At 31.7% G+C, this 26426-nt stretch overlaps 2 protein-coding genes across 2 annotated transcripts; one reads left to right on the top strand and one right to left on the bottom strand.

Moving 5' to 3' along the window:
- Positions 1–1591: 1591 nt before the first annotated feature.
- On the bottom strand, positions 1592–12655 carry LOC110993214 (luciferin 4-monooxygenase). Its single transcript, XM_022259371.2, has 12 exons — positions 12546–12655; positions 10720–10872; positions 9714–9921; positions 8546–8744; positions 7416–7538; positions 6757–6931; positions 5648–5788; positions 4975–5100; positions 4322–4405; positions 3427–3573; positions 2899–3064; positions 1592–2198 (listed from the first exon to the last, which is right to left on the bottom strand). The coding sequence occupies exons 2-12, from the start codon at positions 10864–10866 to the stop codon at positions 2068–2070; spliced, it is 1647 nt and encodes a 548-aa protein (XP_022115063.2). The 5' UTR covers positions 10867–10872; positions 12546–12655; the 3' UTR covers positions 1592–2067.
- Positions 12656–17840: 5185 nt separating this feature from the next.
- On the top strand, positions 17841–24914 carry LOC110993249 (fatty acid-binding protein, muscle). The gene is made up of 4 exons (XM_022259428.2): positions 17841–17976; positions 22971–23140; positions 23826–23936; positions 24508–24914. The coding sequence occupies exons 1-4, from the start codon at positions 17853–17855 to the stop codon at positions 24565–24567; spliced, it is 465 nt and encodes a 154-aa protein (XP_022115120.2). The 5' UTR covers positions 17841–17852; the 3' UTR covers positions 24568–24914.
- The last annotated feature ends 1512 nt before the right edge of the window (positions 24915–26426 follow it).

The following is a 26426-nucleotide window of genomic DNA, read 5'->3' as shown; positions in this document are numbered from 1 at the left end:
ACAATATTGATACCATCTAAGATACGTAGCCGGTTTATATAATTCAGTTCATATAAAACGTGATATGTAATCTTATTAAAAACAAAGAATTGATGTAATTAATGTCAAGATAGCGATAAAAATACATAGAAAAAGACAGTGTTGTATAAATCATCTCATAATAACAAAAGATTTAATAATCTATTCAGCATTACTCATTAATAGATATTGATGAAATATTTATAAATCAATCATTTTATATTAAATATTTTCTCAGTAAGAATGATTCTATTTTCTCAAGATCAGTGTATTTGTGTACATTAAAGGTGAACTTTTATTTGAATTGACAATTAAAGTAAATAGACAAATTGCAATGGAAAAGATGAAATTAGTCATGGATACGGTAATCGTAATATAAAATGTTAAGAAAATTTATCATCTTCAATTATCATCTTTGTCACTAGTACATTTTATTTCAAAAGCATCGCAACAGCCTTATCGGCGTTATTTTGAAATTGCATTTAAATAAGATTTATTATAACATCTAAAGAGAGCTGAATAATGAAGCATAATTTTGTATTTAAGGGCCTAAAAAATGCCATTCACCTTGAGCGTATAAATTGATATCGATAGATATCGCTTAATATCCAAGGTGATATTAAAAAAAAACTATCAAGACCACACATTGAGTCTCACTTTGTCTAAAATGGTCACTGCCGTTGAACTTATCTAACATTTGGCGGCAATAGTCCATACGAATGTGTTTCATGTCGTCGGTTAAAGTATGGGAATTCCATTTGGTACAAAGTTTCTTGACGCCTAAATGTTCGTGTTTCGAATTTTTTGAACTTGACTTATACCAATGCCTAGACGTGCCCGTATCTGCTGATAGGTCACTCTCTTATCCTCCTCTATCGTCGCACATCACTGATGTTATCTACGGTAGTCGCTGTTGGAAGGACGTCACGCAGGTCATCATTGAGATTGCTGCCTCCCCGCTTTAACTCGTTATACGATTTGTAAACATTGACATGAGATGGGGCTTCATCAAGAACAGCTAAGCGCAGCCTATCATAGCTGTTGTTGAGTAAGCCCACAACGAAAGTAATACTAAATCATTGGCGAAAATTTTCTCGCGTTAGGTTCATTTTAACGAGTAACAAGAGAAGTAGATTTGCCGCCAATTAACAAAGAAAAAGTGACGAATGAATGCAATACTATTAGGTTACTAAAGAGTTCTAAAATTGAAATTCAAAAAGAAATTTCATTCGCAATGTTTCTAACTGGCCAGTCCTAAACATTTTCAGTGTTACCCACGTATATATTTTATTGTCAATCGGAATCGTAGATATCATATTAATATAAAGATAAAAATCTAATTCTTACTATAAAAGCTGTGTTTAACTTAAAATGTTTAATTGAAATTGAAAGAAAAACAAATGTTATTTGAGGAACTTTAAAAGAAAATGTGTCATTTACGTATTCAGTTTACTGTCTGACTCAAATCATATAATATACATTCGGTGCTTTTCAAAATACATTTTACAACTGCTTAGAAATCATCTGATACATTTACTTACTGTAGGATCAAAAGGTGTCATATAAAAAATGCTTGATTAAATATTGGCTTTATTTAAACGTCAACATAAATACTTTTATATACTTTAAAATCTAGCTATCAGCCGACACATATATATATGGTTAGCAAAAATACAAAATAATCAGTTTGTATTTTTGCATAGATGAATCTTTATTTTCTTAAGCTATTAAGAAAAATAAAAGTCCTTTTGTTCTTATTCTCATTTTCCTCCGGGGATCAATATCAGCCGTTAACATATTATTTCAAATACTTTTTTTACTTTTGATTTATTTAATGACATAAGTAGACTTTAACTAATGTTAACGAATTACTTCGCACTTATTAATCGGTTTTTGCACCTTTAGTATGCATATTATAACTAACATTTTTTTATAATAATTAAATTTATCATATAATTCCCCATAGTATGAAATAAACACAGAAAAAATAATTCAAATAAGGTTATTTATTATTATATAAATTTATACAGATTTAATCATACAGTTAATTCATAATATCTCGTTAGATTCTGCTACTATTTGTTTCAATACACCCCGATTTATTTTGCCTGAGGGTGTAATCGGAAAATCTTGAAGGAATAGCACTCCACCTCGTAACTGTTTTGTGTCAGTGAGATTGGCTGAAATAAAAAAATAATATTTAAATAAAACTGTAATATATAAGGTTTTGTAATTGACATGAGTAACCTCACTACATATTTTTTGATTTAAATGTCTATCGGATTCACACATGCTAAATTCAAAATGTCAAACCAATAAAACAAATTAATTATAAATAATCTAAACTATTCTCGAATCGACTTAAAGTATCATCAAAATCGGTGCACCGATTTATTGCTTCGAAAGATTCTATCGTCTCGGTCGTGGCAAAGTCAATGATAATATCGGCACGACAAACTAGTGAAACTATACTAATACTAAACTAAACTAATAAACATGAACCGATCAACTACAAAACTTCTAATTGTTAAATTTTCAATCATACTTAACTATAGATAACATTACGATTTGCTGTAAGTTGAGTTTTGTTTACCATTTTTAACAAATGGACGGCTGGACTAATGTTTCGACTGATTTTTTTTCGTCTTTCTGTTTGTTGCCCTTTATTATACTGCGTTTTACTTTTAAGTCACGCCCCCTCCCGTCTCCTGCTAAATCGGTTTAGCCGTTCTTGAGTTATAAATATCTTTATAGGTAAATTCTATAAGATTTTAATCTTTTAAAGTTGTGTAAATTTTGTGGTATTTATTTCATAATTGTTTGTTTAATGTTTTAGAGCTAAATTATATAAATTTTAAACTATTCATAGATGTGACTTACCCTTAACTAGATCTTTAATCTCCTGTGCGAAGATCTGAGTACCCTTTAAGGTTTTCACACAAGCCACGGGCAAGTCCCCACACTCCAGATCAGGAATACTGGTCACAGCAACATCTAAGACGCCTGGGTAGCCACAGATTACATTTTCTATTTCAGTTGGTGATATCTATGGAAACACCGTTCAGATTTCGTAAGACAGAATATGTTAAGATTAAAATATCTTGTTCCCAATATTTAATTGTAATTAGGAAACTATAGCGGATGCCACTAAACTAAGAAAATGTATTATTGAATAAAAAAAATCACAATTATTAAATCTGCGATTTTTCTAAAACTTATTTAAAAACTTTAAAACAAAAAAAACATTAACAAATTAATTTTATTTTCCGGATCCAACTTACGAAATCTTTGATACCGATATAGATTGTATAATCAAAATCGCTAGTAGATAGTGCAATAGTAGATAGTGTGATAGACACAATTCCTGAAAAAATGTCTTTGATGATATATATATATAAATATTTATACCTGATGATTCCTGTACTTAAGTAATAACTTAAAGCGATCTACAAAGTAAAAGTTATAATTTTCATCTCTGTAAAATAAGTCTCCGGTTCTAAGCCAGCCATCACTTGTTAGGGCTTCTTTTGTTTCTTTTGGTTTGTTCCAATAACCCTGAAAATAGAATATAAAGTATAATACAGAGTTATGTACCTCACAATATAGCATAAGAGAGATACTTTTCCTTAGGGCAATTAATATTTTTTTCATTATTAAAATAAATTAATATGAAACGAGCTAATACACGTTTAGGCTCACTATACGCAAAATTAAATTATATCATTACGTTGTTCTTTCGAGTGCAAAGTCATGCCGACTAAAACACGAAATATTTTCACAGAAATTTGTGTTTTTATTCGTTAAAGAAGCAAATAGCTTTCTTATACATAAATATTGTTTCCCTTTGGTGTAAATACAAGATAAAATAGGACAGACAAGCAGTTTGAATTCAAGGTAAAGGCGAAATTTTATTTTATTTATTTATTTATTAACACTTCGTTACATTACAATATAAAAATTGAACATCGTAAAATGAAAAGGAGAGCAATTGGCGGCCTTATCGCTTTCGAGCGATCTCTTCCAGGCAACCACTGTGAGTGAGGAAAATGTATTAAATTACAGAAAGTAGGCAAGAAGAGCAAAAATACATATTACATATATGTATGTATTTTTGCACTTCTTTATATATAACGAAGTGCAATAATACTTAAATTACAATTAAATTAAATAAATCGCTAGTATATCGCTTGTCTAAGTTATCAGATCGGTAGCTCAAATAAAACCGAACTAACGTTCTTGCCATCCAGCCTCTTATATCGGCAAAATGAAGGAATAATCTCAAATCAGTCGTCTAAATACATACCTTAAATATAGTTGGCCCCTTTACCCAGAGTTCTCCAGAAACATTGCATTCGTTTATATCTTTTTGAGTATTCACGTCTATAATCTGAAATCGAAGGAAAAATAATTAGATTGTTTTGATTACTCCTGGGTATAAATGACCGGTTCATAAACTTTTTTATATACGAATGTTTTATGCTATTTACGTAGCTAGATATTCAAAGAACTTCTACTTAGTCGAGGTTAGCGAGAGATGTCACTCAGGTACTTATGCGTTTTGCCGGTGGGTTATCCTATTTTACAAAATTACGATAGAGTAATTTGAGTTTTCGGATTTCGTTTTAATTAATAAGGGGATATATCGGATTAGCATATAAAGTATATATATATATATATATATATATCGTATTGTAAATTTTAATTTTTACTGCTTTAGATAAAGGTTTAAAGTTGTATTTTAAGTGTACATACTACCATAGTTACTTTTCTTTCTATATGGAAATGACATACACTTTCTTACCTTACCTTACATAATACCTTACATAATAAACAATTCCCTTTATAATAATTATTTTGTATTAAATTTACGGAGAAATAAGTTATGATTGTGCAAGGTCAGTGTCTATGTTCTGAAAATTTTAATGTTTATTTGAAAAATAATTCAGTAAAACTTACTCGATACTGTAGGTGACCAAAAGGCTTTCCACATGAATTTCCGAAAACTCCATTCAAGTCAAAACATAAACCAGTCGATTCACTTAAGCCGTATCCTTTGTATATTTTTGCGGTATTGTTTACAGTCTGTAATTAGGTATGATTAATTAATTTTTGTTATAATTTCATACTAAACAAGGATTAAATATTTTTACGGATTTTGACTTGTAGCTATACAACTTTTGGATTGGCTAAACAAGCGTGAATGCTTATCAGGGTGGAAGTCAAAATATATGTATTCCTAAGGTACTTTGTCAACGATAAGCAAAAAATTATACTAACCGCCAATGCTCAATGTAATAGACAGAAAAATCTCTTAGCAACTCTAATCGCCATTATGTAAGATTATTAAAAAAACCTCGCCTCTGTCACTGCTTATCATTTAAACATAATTACCTACGATACAGTAACTGCACATTACGGTGAAAAATTTTGACGAATGTCTATCATTAATAATTTATTTACAATTCTTTACTCTATTTTTAACTGTCGCATTAATTTTTATAATTATTAGGTAGAATTACAATCAAAACAAAGCTATCTTTATGTTTGTTGCGATCTATTACTGACATTGTGCAAAAAATAAAATCAACGAAAACGGCCTATCATATTAATAAGTTCCATTGTTACTAACTTTGATCAAATCAATAACTTCCTGGAACACAGCACTTCCTCCAAGAAAAATCCATTTAAATGAACTGAAGTCACACTTATCTCGTTCCCCAGGCGTTAGTAGCTTTACCATAAATGTAGGACTGGATAATATGTACGTAGGCTGAAAAAGATATTGAAAATGTACTTAAAGCAATACGGAATAACAAGGAATTTCAGATATGTACTCATATCTGAAATTCCTTGTTACTAACACGGCATTGACATATCACGGCAAATTACCACGTCCAGTTTTAAGACCAAATGTGGAAAATATGATAGTCAATAAAAAAGTATAAGATTAAAGTTAAAAACAAAGTCAAAGTCAAAATTCATTTATTAATATAGGTAACATAATGTACACTTATGAACGTCAAAAAAAAAGAAATATTAAATGAATGTTATTTAACATTTACTGCCAGTTCTCAAATCAAGGGCGTAGAACGGAAGAGAAGAACTGGCAATAAACTCTCCGCCACTGTTTTTAATCGCCAAGTTTTTTTTACACAATGTTTGTAAGGAGCTGCAACCACTACACCATGTTCCATATGGCATATTGAGTAATAAAGAATAATAAAATAAAATAAATGATAATAATAAATTAAAAAGGTTGTATAATTTGAAAATCTAATTTTTTGATGAACAACAAATAACTAAACTCACAACATTTTTGAATTTCGAAAACTCTACTACTTGTTTAATTAGCCAGTACTTTATAGCTATACCAAACACAACTGATTATCCTGCACAAACAATGAAATTTTGTATCCTACTAATCCAAAAATATAATAGTTTTATTTAGATACAACTATCATCAACAATAAACAGAACATAATGCATTCGTTGTTAGGGAACATACCTTAGTAGGTATTATCTGTTGCTAAAATTATTTACTATCACACAGAACATCATATTTTACATAACGAATCAATTCTCGAAAAATATGAGCAAAATTTTCAGTTAGTTCTGTATTAAGTTAGATATCTTTAGTTCAGAGATAAACAAAATAACAGTGTGACTGCAGTCGAAATGTCGAACGTAATTCTAATAAATTCAAGTTCATTATAAAATGTACATTTCATCCCAACTTACTCGGTACTTGTTGATAAGGTCGTATACATGATCTGGAGTAATTGGCATAGAAGTCTGCAGTCTGGTGTATTTTAATATAGGCGAGTATATGAAGTGTATATGCGCCGATAGCCATTGCACTGGAGATATGATTATTGTAAATAGGTCGGTAACAGGAAACTCTTTTATCATGGACCTGAAACATAAATAATTTGTCGATCAGGTCTAGTTTGGGTTCTATTTGCACACAATATGACAATTAGGAATAGATCTTGAGTTAAACATATAAGGTACGTTAACCCATCAATATTACGAGCACGTGGCTATAGTAATAATGAAGTATATTTATTATTTTCTACATACAAAAATATTAGTAACAAATTTAAATATTTAATGAATTTCTAAGTATGTTTTTTATTTAATTAGTAAGAGAAAACATTTGATTTTTTTTGTTTATATTTAATAGGCTCCTAAACTATTGGACCGATTTGATTTACCATAAAACCTCTCCATTATACTTGATGAAGGAGGCTATAGAATATTAAGAAAAAATTGAATTCCATATTTAAACGTAATGTTACTGCAGAGTCCGGATAGTAGGTAATAACTTGATTTGAACTATAACTTGGTTTTACAATCTATTCCTTATGATATTCCCAATAACATAATAATTGTGTTACCATATATAAAGAAATCCGATTGTACAGTTCTTATGCGTCAATGTTGCCACTTTTGGCAGACCAGTTGTACCGCTGGTGGATATTAGTATGGCTTCAGTTTCTGCAGGATCGAATTCTTCAACTCTGAAGTGGAAAAAAGGACAACTTAAATATATCTATACTATTTTATATTAATTATAAGCTGAAGAGTTGCTTCCTGTGGTTGAACTTCCAAATAGTATCTTGGTTGGAACTGAACAACTGTGTTGCGTAATCAGCATCAATATCATATACTACAAAATTACCACGTGTTCGACCACAAAGTGGGGCTATTAAAAAGTGCCTAATTTATAATGCCCAATCACTAGAGGGAGTGAGGCCTAGAGATGTTATTAATTGTCTATATGCGTAATAATAAATTGCTCCAGCGGTGAAGAAGAAACGCTAAAAACCGTTCCCCGTTTCAGCGATTCTGTAAATTTTAACGAACTAACCTCTAACAACTCAGCGAACTGTCGAAGCGTAAAAGACAGGGAACCACTGAGATGTTTAAAGTTATGAAGTCATTGAATGACAGAATACGGCAGGGATAATGTGATCCTGGCCTTCACATGCCTGTCATATGTAGATAATAATTAAAACATGCTGGTTCGTTAAAATTGCCTTCACCGTTGGTGCACAGCCATGATTGCATGTTGTTCCCATGAGAATGTAAGAGTGTGCTCTTATATCACCATGCCTACTGCTGATAGAGGGCAAATCTTTGTTTTCATTTTTTTATTATTTTTTACTTAAACTGGCATGTAGAACATGTTGTAATGGTTGCAGCTCCTTAAAACATTGTGTAAAACAAAAACTTGGCGATTAAAAAGAGTGGGGGAAAGTTTATTGCCAGTTCTTCTCTTCCATTCTACGCCCTTGAGAGCTGGCAGTAAATGTAAAATTATAAGCATTTAGAATTTTGTATGTATTTCTATACTTATATGTATTTTCATTTTATTGTTTAAATGATTTGATTTGATTCAAACACTGCCAACCCTGAGAGCAAACTTGCACGCTTAAACCACTAATAAGCACACATTATGTTTTAACATGAGTTACAATACGGAAATAATATGAATCTAGTGCGGAAAAAGTTAAGAAAAACTCACTGGAACTCGTTAGTATTGGCTTCAACGCAGTATGTATCCAAAAACTCTGAGAATGTATTGAAATTTTTGTCTTTTCCAAATGTTGCTATATGTCCATCGACATTGAGTGAAGTCATTACGTCTTGCACATCAGGAGCTTTTGAAGCGAGGCAGAACACGAACTTTGGTTTAGTGTCATTGAATATTTGCGTAATTTCCGCTAAAATAAAAAATAATCAAATTTATATTTATTACACAACTAATTCACATGATGCATCTCTCATAACAAAGGTAGATGGATGACCTATTTCAAACTTAATTTTAATTAATTCTAGATTATATTAGAAACTGATTTCGAATGGAGAGATTAGTTTGAGTTGTTTGATATATTGGATTTGGATAATTTAGAATGATTATCTATTTAGTTTACAAAATAGCCCAAGTCCGATCAAAATCAGTTCGTATTAAGTTAAACATTTGAAAGTCACTATTATTAAAATAGATACACAAATTTACGGCCAATACGCGCGTAAAACATTGGCTGAATTGTAAAAAGTTATTTGGCGACTTCGACATTTTTTACCTTAACATTTAATATATATATTACTATACACACTCTGACTACGAAAAATATGCAATAGGCTTTTGATATGCAGAGGCGTATTTAGTGCTAAGTCTGGATCTTAATCTTAGACCACACTCATAAAATTTCCATTGCCATAAATCGTTCGATTTTGTTCATCCACTTATTTTATCGAAAACTACTTAATATTCAAATAAGTATTTTCTTTCCTATAACCATCTTGGACGTCTAGGTATATATATTATTTTCCTCATCACTATAACTAAAATCACTATCATCTATTAATTTTTGTGCCTTTAATAATTGTTTAAACGTTGCATTATACAATTCCAGACTTAATGGACATAAATGGAGTATACCTACTACTATCATAACAAGCAATTACCAATGCAATAGTTATTATACTTATTGAGAGACCATTATCTAAAAAAATAACTTGCTAAATATTTACTACTTAATAATACACATTTTATATGTATATATTATATCGTAACATAGAATTTGCTAATTCGCTCTGTGAACATTAAATAACACGCGCAATATTTTTGTTAAATTACCTTCGTTTCCGCCGTCTCAAGTATGATAATAAAAACATAGCGTATTTACCTTTGAGTAAATTCATATCTATGCAAGCCACCGCGATTCCAAGGTAAAATGCTGCGTATAGGGGTGCTGTCAAGTCTAAACAGTTTGGTGCCATGAGAACGATGACATCACCTCGCTTAATGCCTAATCGCCGGAAAGATTCAGCACATCGTATAGACTTGACCATCATGGAACCAAATGTGTCCCTCTCATCATTGGCTCCATCGATCTGTAAATAATTATATTGCACCTATCCTAATTTCTATTATTCGCGGGAAATTGTAGTGTTATATTATTGAATATAGTGTAAAACCAAACTATAATTTCAGTGCTGCCAACTTGAGGGTTTCCCCTAAATTTAGGAGACATCAGGTTGTCCATGGGGATTTTTTGGGGGTAAATTATTTTTGGGTTCTGTACCCAACATTTTTTTAAATACACGATTCTTTAAAATTTAAACTAGGATTTTAACCCAACCAACCAAATAATTATAAACTAAACCAAATAATAATAAACATGTGAATGTTTGCCTGGAAGAGATCGCTTGCGTATAGCGAAAGCGATAAGGCCGCCAGTTGCCCTCCTTTTTATTTAGTTATGTCAATTGCATATTTATGTACATGAAATGAAGTGTTAATAAATAAATTAACTCCACACGTGGCTTTAAATTACTTATCCGGATCGAAATAACATGAAAGTATCTTAGTATATTTAATGCATATTTGAAATTTAAACTTTCAAACCGAGTGTGCAACTAAAGTTTTGGATTTTTCAATCAATATTTAGAGGTATTTGAAATTGGTTCTAGAGGTAAAAGTCTATAGGAGTTGGCATCTCTTGGTGATTGGTCAATAGCGTTTCTTGTCCATAGACATGAGACACCTATCTATGTTGATGATGTTTTATCACAACTTTCGAAATATATGTTTCACCCAGGTGCCTTTATGTCGAAACATGAAGGCATCGGTCAGCGACAGCGGTCAGGAGCCGGTTGGCTGCTATTCTGTTTAAACCTAACATGACATACTTGTAATATAAAATTTGGGTCCTCCTTAAATCGTCGCAATATCATCTTCCCAAGATGATATCTGTCACTTGGATTCCCCGATTCAGCCACCATTTGATACCATAAGTCTTGAGTATACCATAGCACGGCATCGCTTCGAATATCCATTGTAATCTGATAAAAAAGTTAAATTTATATCAATATGTAGTTAGCATTGAAAATATTTAGAACTGGTCAGTTAGAAACATTGTTAATGAAAACAAAAAATGAATTGGCGGCAAATCTAAAACTCTTGACATACGTGTAAATGAAGCTAACGCGAGAAAATTTTCGGTCAATGATTTATTATGACTTATGTCATATGTGGTTTTACTCAACAACAAAGACATCATTGACATGGTATGACAGCCGTGTAAAATTTAACGAGTTTAAGGGTGGACGTTGCAATCTTAATGATGATCCGCGAGAGGGACGTCCTTTAACAGCGACTACTGAAGATATCATAAGTCCTGTGCGATGCATGATAGAGAGTGACCGTTGGATTTTTGAATAAAAATTTTATGCTGAAAAAGGTTTATGCTGTCGTCACTTGAACAATAAACTACTAGTCCGAATTCTCCTTTTGCATATCACACATCTATCTTATTATATATATATAATGAAAATGGTCTTCGTTTGAGGCTCAATCACGCCTAAACCACTGATCGTATCGACATGAAACTACTACCATTCGATGCGAAATTTTTCCTAGATGGTTTATGGCGTTTATTTTTCTATGAATTTTTCAAATAATTTAGAAATTTCTAGAATTCTAACGTTCCTTCATTTCCTTTCAACCCTTTACAATCAACCCACTATTTTAATTTGATTTCTTTGATTCTTTATTTTTGATATTTAGATAACTAGCAAGAATTGTAATTTAAAATATATCCTCTACATTAATAAATATTAATTTATTACCCTACATAAATCATTCTTTTGAACACTTATAGTAGATAATTATTTTTATTGACCTAAAAAAAAGTTTCTTACAAATAATATACATGGCAAAGCAACGTTTGCCGGGTCAGCTAGTTATTATATGTATATGGCTGTGAATCTTGGACAATTGAAGAAACCCGCTGGCGCTTAGAAGCATTTTAGATTTAGATAGTATTATTCTTGCATGCTGTGTATAAGATGGATTCGGATCTATAACGAGAAATTGTTTATTTGAATTGAACAAAAGACCGCGCGACCGCAAAAATGACTAGATCGAAAGACAACGAATCAACAAGGAGGTGAGCTCCTACTAGCTGCAGCGAGGCCAGTGCAGGCCGTATTGGAGGAAAATGAAAGAGGCCTACGTCCAAAAAAAGATCAAGTAAACAAGGTGATGATGTGATAATTTAGTTATTGTAAATGTTAAGTCGCAATAAAGCTTGTTTTTATTAAATTAGCAATATACAGATAATGTGAGGTAGTGACGGAAATTCTTGCATCTTGTATTTAATTAATGTAAATTAAAATATGTCCATCTTAAACGAATCTTCGGATATCTCACATCGAAAAATGTTGGACTAGTTATGCAACTTCATTTTAATTGTTACTTAATTACACGTTAAATACGGTAAAGTAATTTTAAAAATTTCGATATTTACAAGGCATTTCATTCCCTTATAAACAAAATCCTTATGAAATACAATTAGTATTCAAGAACCGTTACTCTATATTTTTATAATTATTCTTTTAAATTTAAATAGTATATAAAACGATGCGAGACATTTGTATCGCATATTTACAAGAAGATAAATGCCCATACATTTAGACTTATAAAAGTTCAATCAATGCTTAAAAATTACACTTACAAAGCCAGAGCGCACAAGACACGTTCACTATCTAATTGCCCAGCCACCCAACTAAACAAAATAATTAGTTAATCTTACTTGTTCTACATTATCATTGAAAGACATGTTATAAAGATATCATCTTTTTATCATTCGTAGCTTTAAATATCCAGTTGTTGATTTGTTTGTTACGCGAGAATGAGTTAGCCGATTTCAACATAGCAACTGCTTTAAAAAAATTGATCATACATATGATAGCAGTTATGTAGTTGTATTTTCAGTTTTAATGTATTATTATTTATGTAATTATTAATGACGCTGTTAAGAATGAGAAACCTTTAAACAAGTAATTAAATAACTTGCATAATTAATGTTTCTAATAAAAAATTAACATATTACAATGCAATTGAGGATGATCAAACGAGCTACTATAATATTGTATTAAAATTTTTGTATTATATTGAAATTAAATAAAAGTACAAACTGTTTGTCTATCATATTGCTTATTATATATTATATTATATTTCTATTCTACATGCAAGCAACATATTTATAATAGAGGTTATTTCCAGTTCTTCTCTTCCGTCCTTGATTTGAGAAGTGGCTGTAAATGTAAAATTAGAAGCATTTTATGTATATTTCTTTTTTTTGACGTTCATAAGTGTACATTACCTATATGCATAATTGATTTTTAACTTTTCACTTTGACTTATTTTTTTTTATTCATTTTTTTATTGATTAAAAAGCTTGCCAACACTTGGCACACTGTTACATCACTAAAAATAGAAAATCACGAAATAGAATTTTAAATGTGACTTAGACTTATAGGCAAACGTCATGTTTACCTATAAGTGTAAGTATATATATAAATATTTGACAAAACAAAATAAACAACCTGATTATTAAGTATCTTGAATGCAAACGATATATCTATTAGTTTTCTGCGGCTCTCCAATGAAAGCATCTTTAAGTGCGCTAGCCTGTTTGTGTATAATATATGTGTGTATATAGTAACCATGTGTCTTGTATACTTTCAAGTGTGGAAATACTTTTTGCATTAAGGGAACCTTATACCAAAGTATGTGTTAAATGTCCTTGTTGCAAATTAATATGTATTCCTCGTTTGTAAGCTAGATTTTATTATATTGTACAGGGATATAAAAACTCGATTAAAAAATTACAATGCAAATGGAATTCCGGGAATTTCTAAAGATTGTAAATGTCAATTTTTTTATGGTTTGGTCGTTTACTTACCATAACGTACATACACTCTATATTGTTTTGTATTATTTATGCGTTTCTATAAAACAAACTCGACTAGTACGATAACAGCTGATATTTGCGATCTATAGTCTTTTGTTTTCGCAAATATTTTGTTTAAATGTATTTACTTGAAACAAACTCTTATATATATATGTGTCGACTTTCGTATCACTTCTCTATCAGCGACCAGATTGGTCAGATACAAGAAAAAATCGATGCAAACAATTTAATGTTTTTCTTTATTAACAACAAATTAGTAACGGGAGGCAAACGAGCAGGAAGATAACTTAATGAATGATACTGCAGGCAGCTGATCCACATAGTAGCGGTACGCGACAAAACCTGCCTTAGAAAACGCTCTGTTGTGGAACGACGCATCGTGGGAATACGGATAAAATGTTTAGTGAAACTTTTGAATCTAGGTAATATTATTGATGTTTTATAATATTCATATATTGATTGTATTAAATAATCGCAACAGATAAGGAATAAATAATACTAATGTTACCGAAAAAGTTAAATTTTGCTTTTTTTAATTCAAAGGCGCTATATGTATTATTTATGGTCCCGTGAAAGCCTTATTAAATTACACCGATTTAAATATACAACTTTGTAAAATATTTTGACATCAATAAACGAACGATTGGGAGTTAAAAATATATTAATTTAAGTGTATAGTGTCTGTTGTATGACAGAATAAGATTTTATGAAAAATTACGTTTTGCCGTAATTTGGGTATAAAGAGGGTATTTATACTTGAGAATAATATGTTATATTTACATTTGACAGCAAAAATCACATCACGGGAAGCATGAAATAGTTTATTTATAAAGTGACAATTTTTGCTGGAATCTAGAGGGCCGCGATCGGCCTGCTTTGCGAGTATAACTAATAACTATGTTTTTTCTCATGATCTTTCGCTACCGACCTCTACTAATGATTAGCAAAAGTAATAGACAAATATTTTCGCGAAACTGGAAACATTGTTGTAAAGGCAATTGTTTTATTTGTATCAATTTCGTAAAGGAAATCTTTTTATCATTAGTGAAACGCCTTGATAAATAAAGAAAATTCATCTATCGTTTGCTTGTACGTCTTTCTCTTAAAATGGGCATGTGTGGCATAGCAGCATCTGACCCAAATCTCACTAAGCAACAGGAATATACCCAACATGTCCATTCTCACTTAGTGAGAAATAGAGAGAATCTTAAAAATCTTAAAAATCTGTCTAGTTGTTACTGTGATTTAAAACCATTGTTATATATCAGATAAAACCTTCTTTACACTTGAAAGATGATAGATAAATAAAAAGATAGTTAAGTACAATGTTCAAGGTACTCATTGTGTTCATTGCGCAATAATATGACATCTATACATATGAAATTGACGTTTTGTCGTACTGGCCACTTTGACTTCAAATATCTCCTATTTGGTTTTTCTTCTTCTTCTTATTCGGTACGCTCTTGACAGAGTGGTCGTGATCGCTATGTGGTAGAAGGCGCAGATGTAATGCGCTTCACGAAGTTCCGCCACCGCTGCCTATTGGAGGTCATCCTGCTGCACTGATTCAGGATTCTCCCTATTTGGTTAGGAGTTTGAAATAAATTATTACAGTTATATATGAGTGTTTTATGTATTAACCCGTTTGATTTTTTTATTGCGTCACTCTTTAAAAAATTAAAATCATGTATTTACGAGCAAGAGTTCCACCGCAGCACTCATACTCAAAAACATCTTTATTCATATAGGTTTAATAAGTACACTTATGAACGTCAAAAGAGGTTAATTATTTTAAATTTACATTTACTACTAGTTCGCAAGATAAGGGCGTAGAGCGGAAAAGAAGAACTGGCAAGAAACTTTCCGCCACTCTTTTTACACCCTAAGGATTTGGATCATTTAAGTATTCGTCACATTTATATTAAGCTTTATTAATTTAATTTTAACGAGGGCTTTGAATTTATTTAGTGATAAGTCTCTCATTTCGCTTGGGAGTTGGTTGTAAAAACGAATACAATTTCCATATAAGGAGTGGTTTCTCTTCTGGAGCCTAGTCGGTCGTACACTCAAATTAGTTCTATTTACTAGTGCTGCAGAAACGGGTCGAAGTATTAATGATGAGTTAGGCGGCGGTGTCGAAAAAAAGAAAACGTGAGATAGAATTTTTGGTTCCAACGTTTTCGTTCCAGAAATTTCGCAAATCTAACCTCGCGGACGGCCAAAGACCAAACTTGATAACGAAGAATTGAAGGCTATTGTGGAAGCGGGTATATCGCAAACTACATCTGTGTTTCCTGCAGGCTTACACTATATTTTATACCTAACAACAGAAAATCCTCTTGAAGCAAATTGGTAAAGTAAAAAAGCAAAAGCCCCTCAAGAATTGAGTGAAGCAAATCGACAAACGTGCGTAGACTGCATCATTACATTACTTAATCAGCACAATATTGAAGGGATTTTAAATTTGAAAATTTACCTGTGGTAAAAAGTGGAACCTGTACGGTAATCGGAAGCACTCATCGCAACGGCTGAACCCAGCCGAACCAGTCAAATCGTCCCTCAACTCCGAAAAAATTACTTGCTAGCGTTTGGACTAGTGACGGGGTCGTATACTATAATTTTCTTATATCTGGGTAGATGATTAGGGCAGATGTCTATTGTCAGCATCTGCAAACCATGATGGAAAAGCTAGCTGTTAAACAATCAAGGCTGCTCTCTAATTTAACGCCTGATAAAATGAAATAGCATTTTTACTAACATTTAAACATAAGTCCTTATTTAAGATAAAATAATGTGTAAATAGGGTAAAAGACAGAGTAGAGAACCCAACTCCATAATTATGGTATTTATTCGTGAATGAATAACACTGAAAAACATAAATCTATAATAAAGAACATCTTTATGATTAGAGCAGCGGATGACATTTACACTTTGACTGTTTGTATTGTCATGGTCGCCACAAGTGGTGTGGGAAATGAGAGTTCTGTCATCTAAATTTTTCAGGGGTAATATCGTGTAGTGTTATTTGTACCAACTAGCCTGCATTACAATATTATTATTTGTGTCAACGCACCGAATTATATTAGCGTACTAGGTACTAAGTCATTTATATTTAGTACCTAATTTTTAGTTATAAGCTTACTAAATAAATAATAACGATACGATATTTTTTTTTAAATATAATCCATATCTCAAGTCAAGTTAAATTACAATAGGTAAATTATTGACATTGACACGGGCGTACATACTTATACCACTGAGAAAAGCAGTGGGCCCATTCTTCCTTAGGAGTCTCTTCTATGGCATTTTCGTGAGCTTTCACCGCATCTTCATCTTTATTTCATCATCATTGAGATTGCTACGTCCACGCTTAAAGTCTTTAAACCAATAATAAATAGTGGCACGAGATGAAGCTTCATTAAGATATTTTCATTTGCATAACTGGCCAGTTCTAAACATTTCCAGTGTTACCCACTTAGCACACGGGATATATTATAGGCGTGTACATATTTCTGCTGGTACTACACCAATGCATGTCCATTCACAACTACGGTCAACTATTTTTAGAAGGAACCCTTAGCTTAATTTTTTCACCAGCGAGTTCTAATTACAAAACACAATGCATTGTTGGACGTCCGAAGTCCGACTTCAATACAGAACATAGCAACGTCAGTCGCAAAGCATAAAAATAATATTTTTAGAGTCATTAAATGCTCGCTGTTTCAATCTCATTATCTAGCTAAAATCTTAGACTAAAGCCATGTTGTCTAGTTCTGTATAAGGCTTGAATTAAATGTATTTATTTCTCAACTAGGAAAAATAAGTTTTGTAAAACAGCGGGGGAATGCTGCCAGCGATAAAAGTACACCGCCAAACTTTCCTACTTTAACAAGTTTTTTCGACAAAATTGCATTGGCAGTGTCACTTAAAAGTAAAATATTGCAAGTCTGTTATTCGTATAAGTAAAATATTCAATAAATGTTTTTAATATAGATGTGTTAATTTCGATGTTAAAAAACAATTCTAAAATAGTTTAACTGTGAATGCGTTAATACCTACTAATAAATGTATAATAAAATTGGTTGCGTTCAGTCACGGACGTGTATACTTGAAGAAATGGAACCGTTCATAGGCAAAAGATATAAATTAAAATCATCAGATAACTTCGAGGACTATTTGAAGTTTATTGGTAAGTGTTATTTATTAAAACCTCATCAGTAACGGTGTGGAATCGTTAGATGCTTGTCATTTACTAAATGCTTAGCAGCATTCTAAGATTATTATCATGTTTGTATAACATTTCAATTATATAATGTTATGATGAATTGTATATGATATACATAAAGAATACTCGCTCGTACTTCGTGGATTTTAACACAACTAGGCTAATAGTTCTATTTTACATTATTCAAGGTAAAACGGACTAATCATATATATAGATATGGCTGTTACGTTGATAAGTATATAACATTGATCTATCTAGTTTTATTACTTCGAGAAAATTTTGTAATTATTAATATGTCTCTGTGGTTGGTGTAATAGTAAAATGATCCGGAAGCGTTGATATCAAAATTGATTATATATTATTCATTAAAGTTTATATTTATTTTGATGTTAAAATATACGCCTATCGTAGTAGCGATTTCTAGAAGTCAGGTTTGTATGATCTTTAGGTACCTTGTATACAACCTCAATATAATACACGCATTTCAATGACCTTATTTTATACTTTAAGTTCCTTTTGGTTGTATTTTTAAAGGAATTTCATTAGCATATATAAGATCTATCGCCGTATAGAGAGTGTGCAAACAGAACCGATTCAGGAGGCCTAAATTAATTTAATTAACACTAAAATCATATAAACCTTATACAATGTTCGTAAGTACACATCATAAGTACAGAGAAGTAAGTAAAATGTATTGATATGAAATTCTTTTGAGCAGTGTTGGCCTAGTGGCTTCAGCGTGCGACTTTCATACCTGAGGTCGTAGGTTCGATCTCGGGCTGTGCACCTATGGACTTGCTTTCTATGTGCGCATTTTACTTTTGCTTGAACGGTGAAGGAAAACATCGTGAGGAAACCGACATGTCTTAGACCCAAAAATTCGACGAAGTGTGTCAGGCACTGGAGGCTGATCACCTACATGCCTATTAGAAATCTGAGATTTTTTTATTAATTTTTTTTATTAACACTAGTTCGAGTTATTAGAAAACCCTATTGTTGTTTAACAATTAGTGTCCATTAATTATTTTTCTAGCAAACAAAGTACATTCATTATTAATAGATACTTATACAATTTGATTGAGTGAAAGCGTGAAATTAGCTAAGTGGTAATTTACAGTATCCTAGCACGAGTTGAAATTATATTCATATTTAAAATGTCATTTTTTAAAGTCGAATTACAAAGATATTTTGAAATGTCTACTCAAAATGTAAGCTATATTCTTATAGGAACAAAAATGCTATACGTAATTGACTTGTAAAATCATCGAAATGCCGAACCGATATAGCCGAAGAAACTGAAAATGGCTACTGTTTCATTCTTAATTTACATTTTATAAGACAAATAAATCATATATTTAATGTGCTGTCGTCGTGTATAATTGATACGCAATTACGTAAAACAATGAACCGGTTGCTATAGAGGTCATACATAATGGACAATTATACCTATCGAGTAAGTTGACTTTAATAAAATGGAAAATATTCACATTTTTTTACAACAAGGCCGACAACATGCTATTAAGTACTATGCTCTAATGGTTACAGCACATATTGATGCAGATTCCACTACGTTTAAGTAAAAATACCGTCCTTATGCCGCATTAACATTCAGCCGTAGTGAGCAGGGAAGTGGGCAGGACGAGTGTGTAAACGCGATACTTCGTCATAATTACATTACAGTCGGCTGAATGTAAATGCGGCATAAAAAACGTATTTTTACTTAAACATAGTGGAATCTGCTTCAATATGTGCTGTAACTTCGTCGTATCGCGTTTACACACTCGTCCTGCCCACTTCCCTGCCCACTACGGCTGAATGTAAATGCGGCATTACAGAAGTTACACGAGACTAGAAAAATCGCAAGCGATCTTTTATGCATAAAGTACTACATACTTTGACAGTATAAAGTACCACATACTTTTACAGTATAAAGTACTACATACTTTTACAGTATAAAGTACTACATATTTTCACTTGATATAAAATCGTATAAGCGTAGTTTATAAAAACATCGATCGAAACAGGAGTTAGATGTAACCGTTTAAACCAGGAAATAGCGTATGTATTAAAAATAAAATGTCGAAAATTAGTCGAACTCGTGATACCTTGTCAATCAATGTTTTAATAAAATGATTCAGCAATTTTTAACATGATAGATTAAATCTTTCAGGAAAACAACCTTGCTTTTGATAATTATTACTTATCAGTGTGTCTATTACATTTTAAGCGACTTGTCTGTCATGTTTAAATGAATAGTTTCGATGCAAATCAAAAAATAAAAACACGACTTGTGGTTTAGTAAACTGAAGTGGCATATTAGCAGAGTCTGATATTACAAGCGTATGATAATGGTGTCACAATGTCACCGTAGACGTTTTCAATACACATCATCATACTGTTGGTGGTGTATATATTGTGTTGTGTTCGTGCTTTGAAATTTCCTAGAAAAAAAATTACATATATGTATATAGATGCTGGCTCCAAAGTAATTACTACACAACTCCTGGATGGACTCCTGGACAGGATGCATCTTGAATGAAAACTTGAAACCCCGATTTCTCATTTAAAATATATCTACTTACCTCTAAAATGGCTGGAACACAGAAAACAGCTTGTGAAGAAATACTTTCGTACATGCCCGCTTGAGTGAACCATTAATTACAATGTTGTTTCTACTTATTTTTATTTGAATTAGACACAAAAATATTTTGTCTCGTTATTTTGTAGATAGATCTAGTGTGTATTATGGTTAATCTCAGGTATAACTTAATTAAAGTCAACAAGTCAAAACCTTTATTTGATCGATTGTTAATTGATTTGTTTATAAGATTAATTCTAGCATTGTTTCAATGAATTTTAATGAGCTGGTCGCGCTTAGAATCATACAAACATATAACTTATAAAAACAAAATTATATGTAAGCGGTTAAAGTAATAAACAGGTAATCTATAACTTATATTAGTAAGGTAATACAAATTATTATTTGTTTATAGCATAATAATATGATAAGCATATTTTTAAGGTGTCCACCAAGACGTGGCGTTAATCGACCAAAACACGGCAGAGAACCAATAGGTTTTATATACTATCTGCGTTGTTATCTCTGGTATAGGAAAGCAACCAGGCGTTATACACTGTTATACATTTCTAAATTCGAATTTTTGCCGAACATTTATATCATATCATATCAACGGCGGTATCACTTAACATCAGGTGAGCCTCCTGCCCGTTTGCCCCCTGTTCTATAAAAAAAACATACACGGCTTATAGAGATTATTATCAATAATTTATATTTAACGATTATTATTATCAATTTTTAAGTGTATCTCTAGGGTCGGTATCTCCATCGTCGTCAACCGAAGTCTTGATTAGATTCGAAAGTTGTTATACTTTTTTTTAGCAGTGAATTTATATTTTCAGGTTATTTTGGAATTTTTTAATTTTGTGATATTAACGGAATGTAAACATCTTAAACAAAAACTATTTGAGTCTTATGCGTTACCTATATTTAATTTAATAAAACTTTGAAAACTTGAGTATTCACTGTTTAACATCACTATTTAAACTTACATACATTAGTGAAAAATGACGTAGGAACTGTATTTACATATTAAAATTACACGAATTTATATAAAAGTCTGTCAATAAGTCAAATATGTTTTGTTTAATTACATTTATCTACCATCTACCAAGTACGACTTTTTGATATAATATAGGCATATTACTGAGAATTATTAAAATATTCTTTGTTTTAAAATATAACCAGTGGTAAATTTTATGGTCACTTTAATATTCCTTTATTTATACCAACATATTAATATAATATTGCCGTCTAATTAGTCAGTAATCGAAATTCTGGTTTAATTAATATAAATTCAAGTATTTTAATTATATTCGCGCTTCCATAAAAATAAATAGCGCCATTCTTCGTTGGACGGACTTTATCTATAGAGAAATCTCTTAAAGTATTATGACGTAACCGCCAGTGAGTATCTCCACTCATGTCTAAGACAATTGATATAAAGTGATATTTAATAACTATCACGATTATCTTCAGAAACGATAAGTTTACATAACACCGGGGTTATAATGACGGAGAAAAATCGTCAATCCATCGATATGGACATTATCATTAACGGGTTTAGTAAGTGGGAGCACAAAATACACGAATAATAATATTGATAACGAGCAACGGGTCCAAGGCACCGATCGCGCTTTTAATCTCGATCATCAAATCCACCACAAGTAAAATAAACCCAACTCGGCCCAACGACTTACTGAATACTCAAAACTGTCCAAAGTCAAGTTGGCGCCTCGACCCGTCTCTAGGCATTTTATTTGTTATGTAATTATTCTAAACTATAAACAATTAAATAATATCAAAACAAAACAAATCATAATAAAATATGATTCTTAAAAGTAATAGAAGAATTCTCAATTATTAACTAAAGCTACTAAGATACCTGTCCCAGATGGTCAAAAATGAATTGAGATAGGTTATTGGGATTGGGTGATAGTGGCCTAGTGAGGACTCTGCTGCTGTCGGCTAATCGGCTTAGACTTTAGATTTAAGATAAGAAAAATCCATATGGGTTAAATCAGGATTGCATGAGGCCAATTATTGCCACCTCTTCTGGAGATCAAACTGCCTGAGAAAATTATACGAACTCATGGCAGAGACATATTGGATGTGTGTGATGTTGCTTCGTCCTGCTGGAACCATGTTCTTTGGTCGTAGCGAGGAAAGTTTTGAAGTTCAGGCACCAAGAAGTCGTCTAAATCGCTCTGAAACTAAATGTAAACTTTCTTAACAGATTATGAAATTCAGTGGCTAATTCAGTAGGAGGCTAGTATGGCCGCGGGCTGTAAATTTTAGTAGGCGTTTAATTTGACTTTGACAGCATAAGGCTCTAAAAACCTACGTTTTCTATATAGTAATGGTAAACGTTCTTTTCCAGGCGTCGGCCTTTTATCCAGGAAGCTGGTGATGTCTGTATCACCAGTTACTGAACTAACGAAGAATGAAGATGGATCCTACACTCTGACACACACAACTTCGATAAGAAAAGTCACGACTACCTTCAGATTAAACGAAGAGTATGAAGAAGACAGACCTGATGGTGTTAAGGTAACTGAATAGGCAAATCCAGTGGTCGTTACGTCAGTTCTTAAGAATTTGATACGCAACATTGAAAAGTATAAGAGGGACTCTCTTAAACGTGACCTATAGAAATGTTGTTTAGGAGAGTCCCTTGAAGGTACCTTACTATTCCGTACATCTGCATACCCTGGGTCCTCGGTTCCGGGAGGTGAAAAGACTCATTCAATAATTAAATCATATTGTACTCAGCTTAGAATCCTAACAATAAAACAAATCTATTCATGATTCTAAGAATGTATTGTATAAATTGCTTTTACAATTGAAATAAATAAGGTGAGATATATATTATAATTATTTATTATTATTATTTGTATTATGTGTGAACTTTAAATTTTTGTTGTAGGCGTCACATTTTAGTAAACTTATGCAAAATTAAATTAACAATCAGGTACTAACACTGGAAGTCTATATTGTATTCCCATATCGATAGTAAAGCTATTATTAGATTATAAATACAATTCTGTTTAAAGTTTGGTTGTAGAATAGAGGGAAAATCGATGTTCAAATGCTCGCGAGTGCATTGCCGGCCTTTTAAAGTAAATCTCTTGAAGTTAATCTGTGGACATGCCAATAAACATAACCGTGATAAAAGATTACAGTGATTCTTGATCGATTAAATCATAGGAGTAACAGCAAAAACGTCACATTTCAGGTCAAATCAGAAATGACAATAGAAGGGAACAAATTAATACAAATCCAAAGCGATCCAAGTGGAAAGAAATCGAAACATATAAGAGAATTCACTGACAGTACCTTAACTGTGGTAAGTTGGATTAAATTGATTCACTTAATCTTATAAGTAATAAAAGAAATACATGGATAACATTGCGAGAGTTTATTTATTCACCGGTAACAAGGTATGTACTAATAAAACTTGGAGGCGAGAGTGTAAAACGAAGAATTGCACTGTATGTTTGATTGTGATTGGACATTTGGAGGTACGAGGTTTCATGTCGCATTTCCACGCGACATGAAATGCTTCTACCAATCACAATTTAACGAAACGTGCTATCGTTATCTACTTCAGTTTTTCTTCCAGGTGTCTTAAACATCTGCCTTATAAATAACTAATATTAAAAAGAGTATTTGTATGTAAGTATGTTTGTAACGTAATGGCTCAAAAAGTCCTGGACTGATAAAAATTCATTTACCATTTGAATGCTACAGTATCACTGATCAATATAGGCTATTTTAATTGCAAGATAAAATAGGGATCCCTACTAAAATTTAAAAAAATACTAAATTATCTTTCATCGCATGCGAAAACGATTGATGTCGTTTCTAACAAACTTTTGTCGATTTCTATTGTTAAAATAATGTATTTTACATTTCAGATTACGACCGCCGACGGATGGGACGGAACTTGTATAAGAGTTTATGAAGCAGTAAACTAATAATGATGTATTAAGTATAAATATTTATAGACCAAAAGTCGTCTCTCTCAAGAATACGTTCAAAAATTTAGAAAATTTTCTATACAAAACTTATATAAGGTCCCTTTATCTATGTATTAAATTTTACCTTTCTGAAAACGAGTTCCATGCTAATGAAGTTAACAAAATTAAGAATAACAAAGGCGAAACCAGAAATCTTCGTGTTATTGGCCAGAATAACTTAACCGAATATAACAAAACAGTATAAGAAATGAGAATGTGTGCAATATTTTTTTAATGTGTAAAAAAGGGGACAATAGTTAATCTTAATATTTTACACTTAGATAATTACATACTATAAAGCTGAAGAGTGTTTTTTCGTAACTGGTCGAGAATCCTCCAATCAATATCCCTATACCAACCGCAATGTAAAGAATATGTCGTGGTTGGATCTTAAAAATCTATGTTGGTCGATAGAAGGACATTTATCAATGAAACAAACACAAAAATTCAAGCAAAAATGGTTATAAGGATTTTTACATTGTGTCTATTCTTTTCAATCTCGTGAACCCAAACCTCAAACCTTGGCATACGGTAGCTAAATAATTTAAAAAAGCTTAGGAACGTCGAATTAATTCACATTTATTTAGTAGCAAAATCAACAGAACAATAATTAGGTCAAATGATAACTTATTACAAGATTGGAATTTGGCACGCCACTCCTTTTTATTATCAATTTATGTGTTTGCTAAAGCCCAAGAGGAATTGTCTCTAACATATACAAGTAGATAAGCAATTTTGTGGTTTTGTATACCTACGTCTAAGGTCTATTTAGTCAAAAATACTTCCCGAAAGTAATAATTTCTGATATAAAGTTAGTCTAGAATGTATCCATATACATTCATACCTCCCATGAGGTATGAATTCACCAGTGTGCTGAACTGTGCGGCAGTGTTATTCAGTTCATACCGAAGGGAAAAGAAGAAAATTTCGGATTCAAAATCTTCAACTTCTCGGATTTCAGATATATTATATAAGTCAAAATGGTTTGGTTATGCATATCTGAATTTCTTTCATGGTAGCGATGAACCGAATGTCAGAGGTTTTTTTTTTATATAGAACAGGGGTCAACAAAATGAACAAGTTTCTTGCCATGGCCACCATTCCTATGTCAGTTTGGAAATAATGTATGAACTCTTCTTTTATGACTTTCGCATCGCCAGATGATCTTCTTTCGACATGTCTTAAAGGTGTTCGCCATGGTTTTATTGTTACTGAATGACATCCTCTGAAATATAATTAATTGCAGCCCACTTTCAGAAAAATCGCCCTTCCATATCTCTGCCTACAAGAATCGTAATCGTGATTTGTTTCACGCTCCACACATTAAAACCAACTGCAAAAAACTCAATTTTCTATCGCCCTTTGGCTTGTTGAAACTATCGCTAAAAAGAGTAGATATTAAGAATATCCATAGCGCAAAATCACCTGACTGCCTATTCAAAACTCTTTCTTACAAGAGACAGCCTAATCTTTCATTCTTTTGTATTTTATTTATACCCTTTATAATATAACAATTGTAGATCATCATACAATACTTACAATTAAAAGTTTTATAACCATTGTGCGCACTAAGACTGACGTAGACACATCATTATTGATAATATTATTCATTGTATTGAGTCCAAAGTAGACAAATATATAAATTTAATAAAACAATACACTATTATGTTACACACAAAATGGAAAAAAAAAATAAAAAATTAGACCCTTTAAAAATCTCTAACTTTAAACTAAAACAAACCCATCCCTTAAATTAAAAAAAGATAGCAATAGCGACCCTTAATGTTTTCTTTGACAACTACCAGAGGGAGATTAAG

Source organism: Pieris rapae, chromosome 3 (genome assembly GCF_905147795.1).
Source record: "Pieris rapae chromosome 3, ilPieRapa1.1, whole genome shotgun sequence".
In the NCBI taxonomy this organism is placed as follows: domain Eukaryota; kingdom Metazoa; phylum Arthropoda; class Insecta; order Lepidoptera; family Pieridae; genus Pieris; species Pieris rapae.
This window is presented reverse-complemented; position numbering and strand designations above follow the sequence as displayed.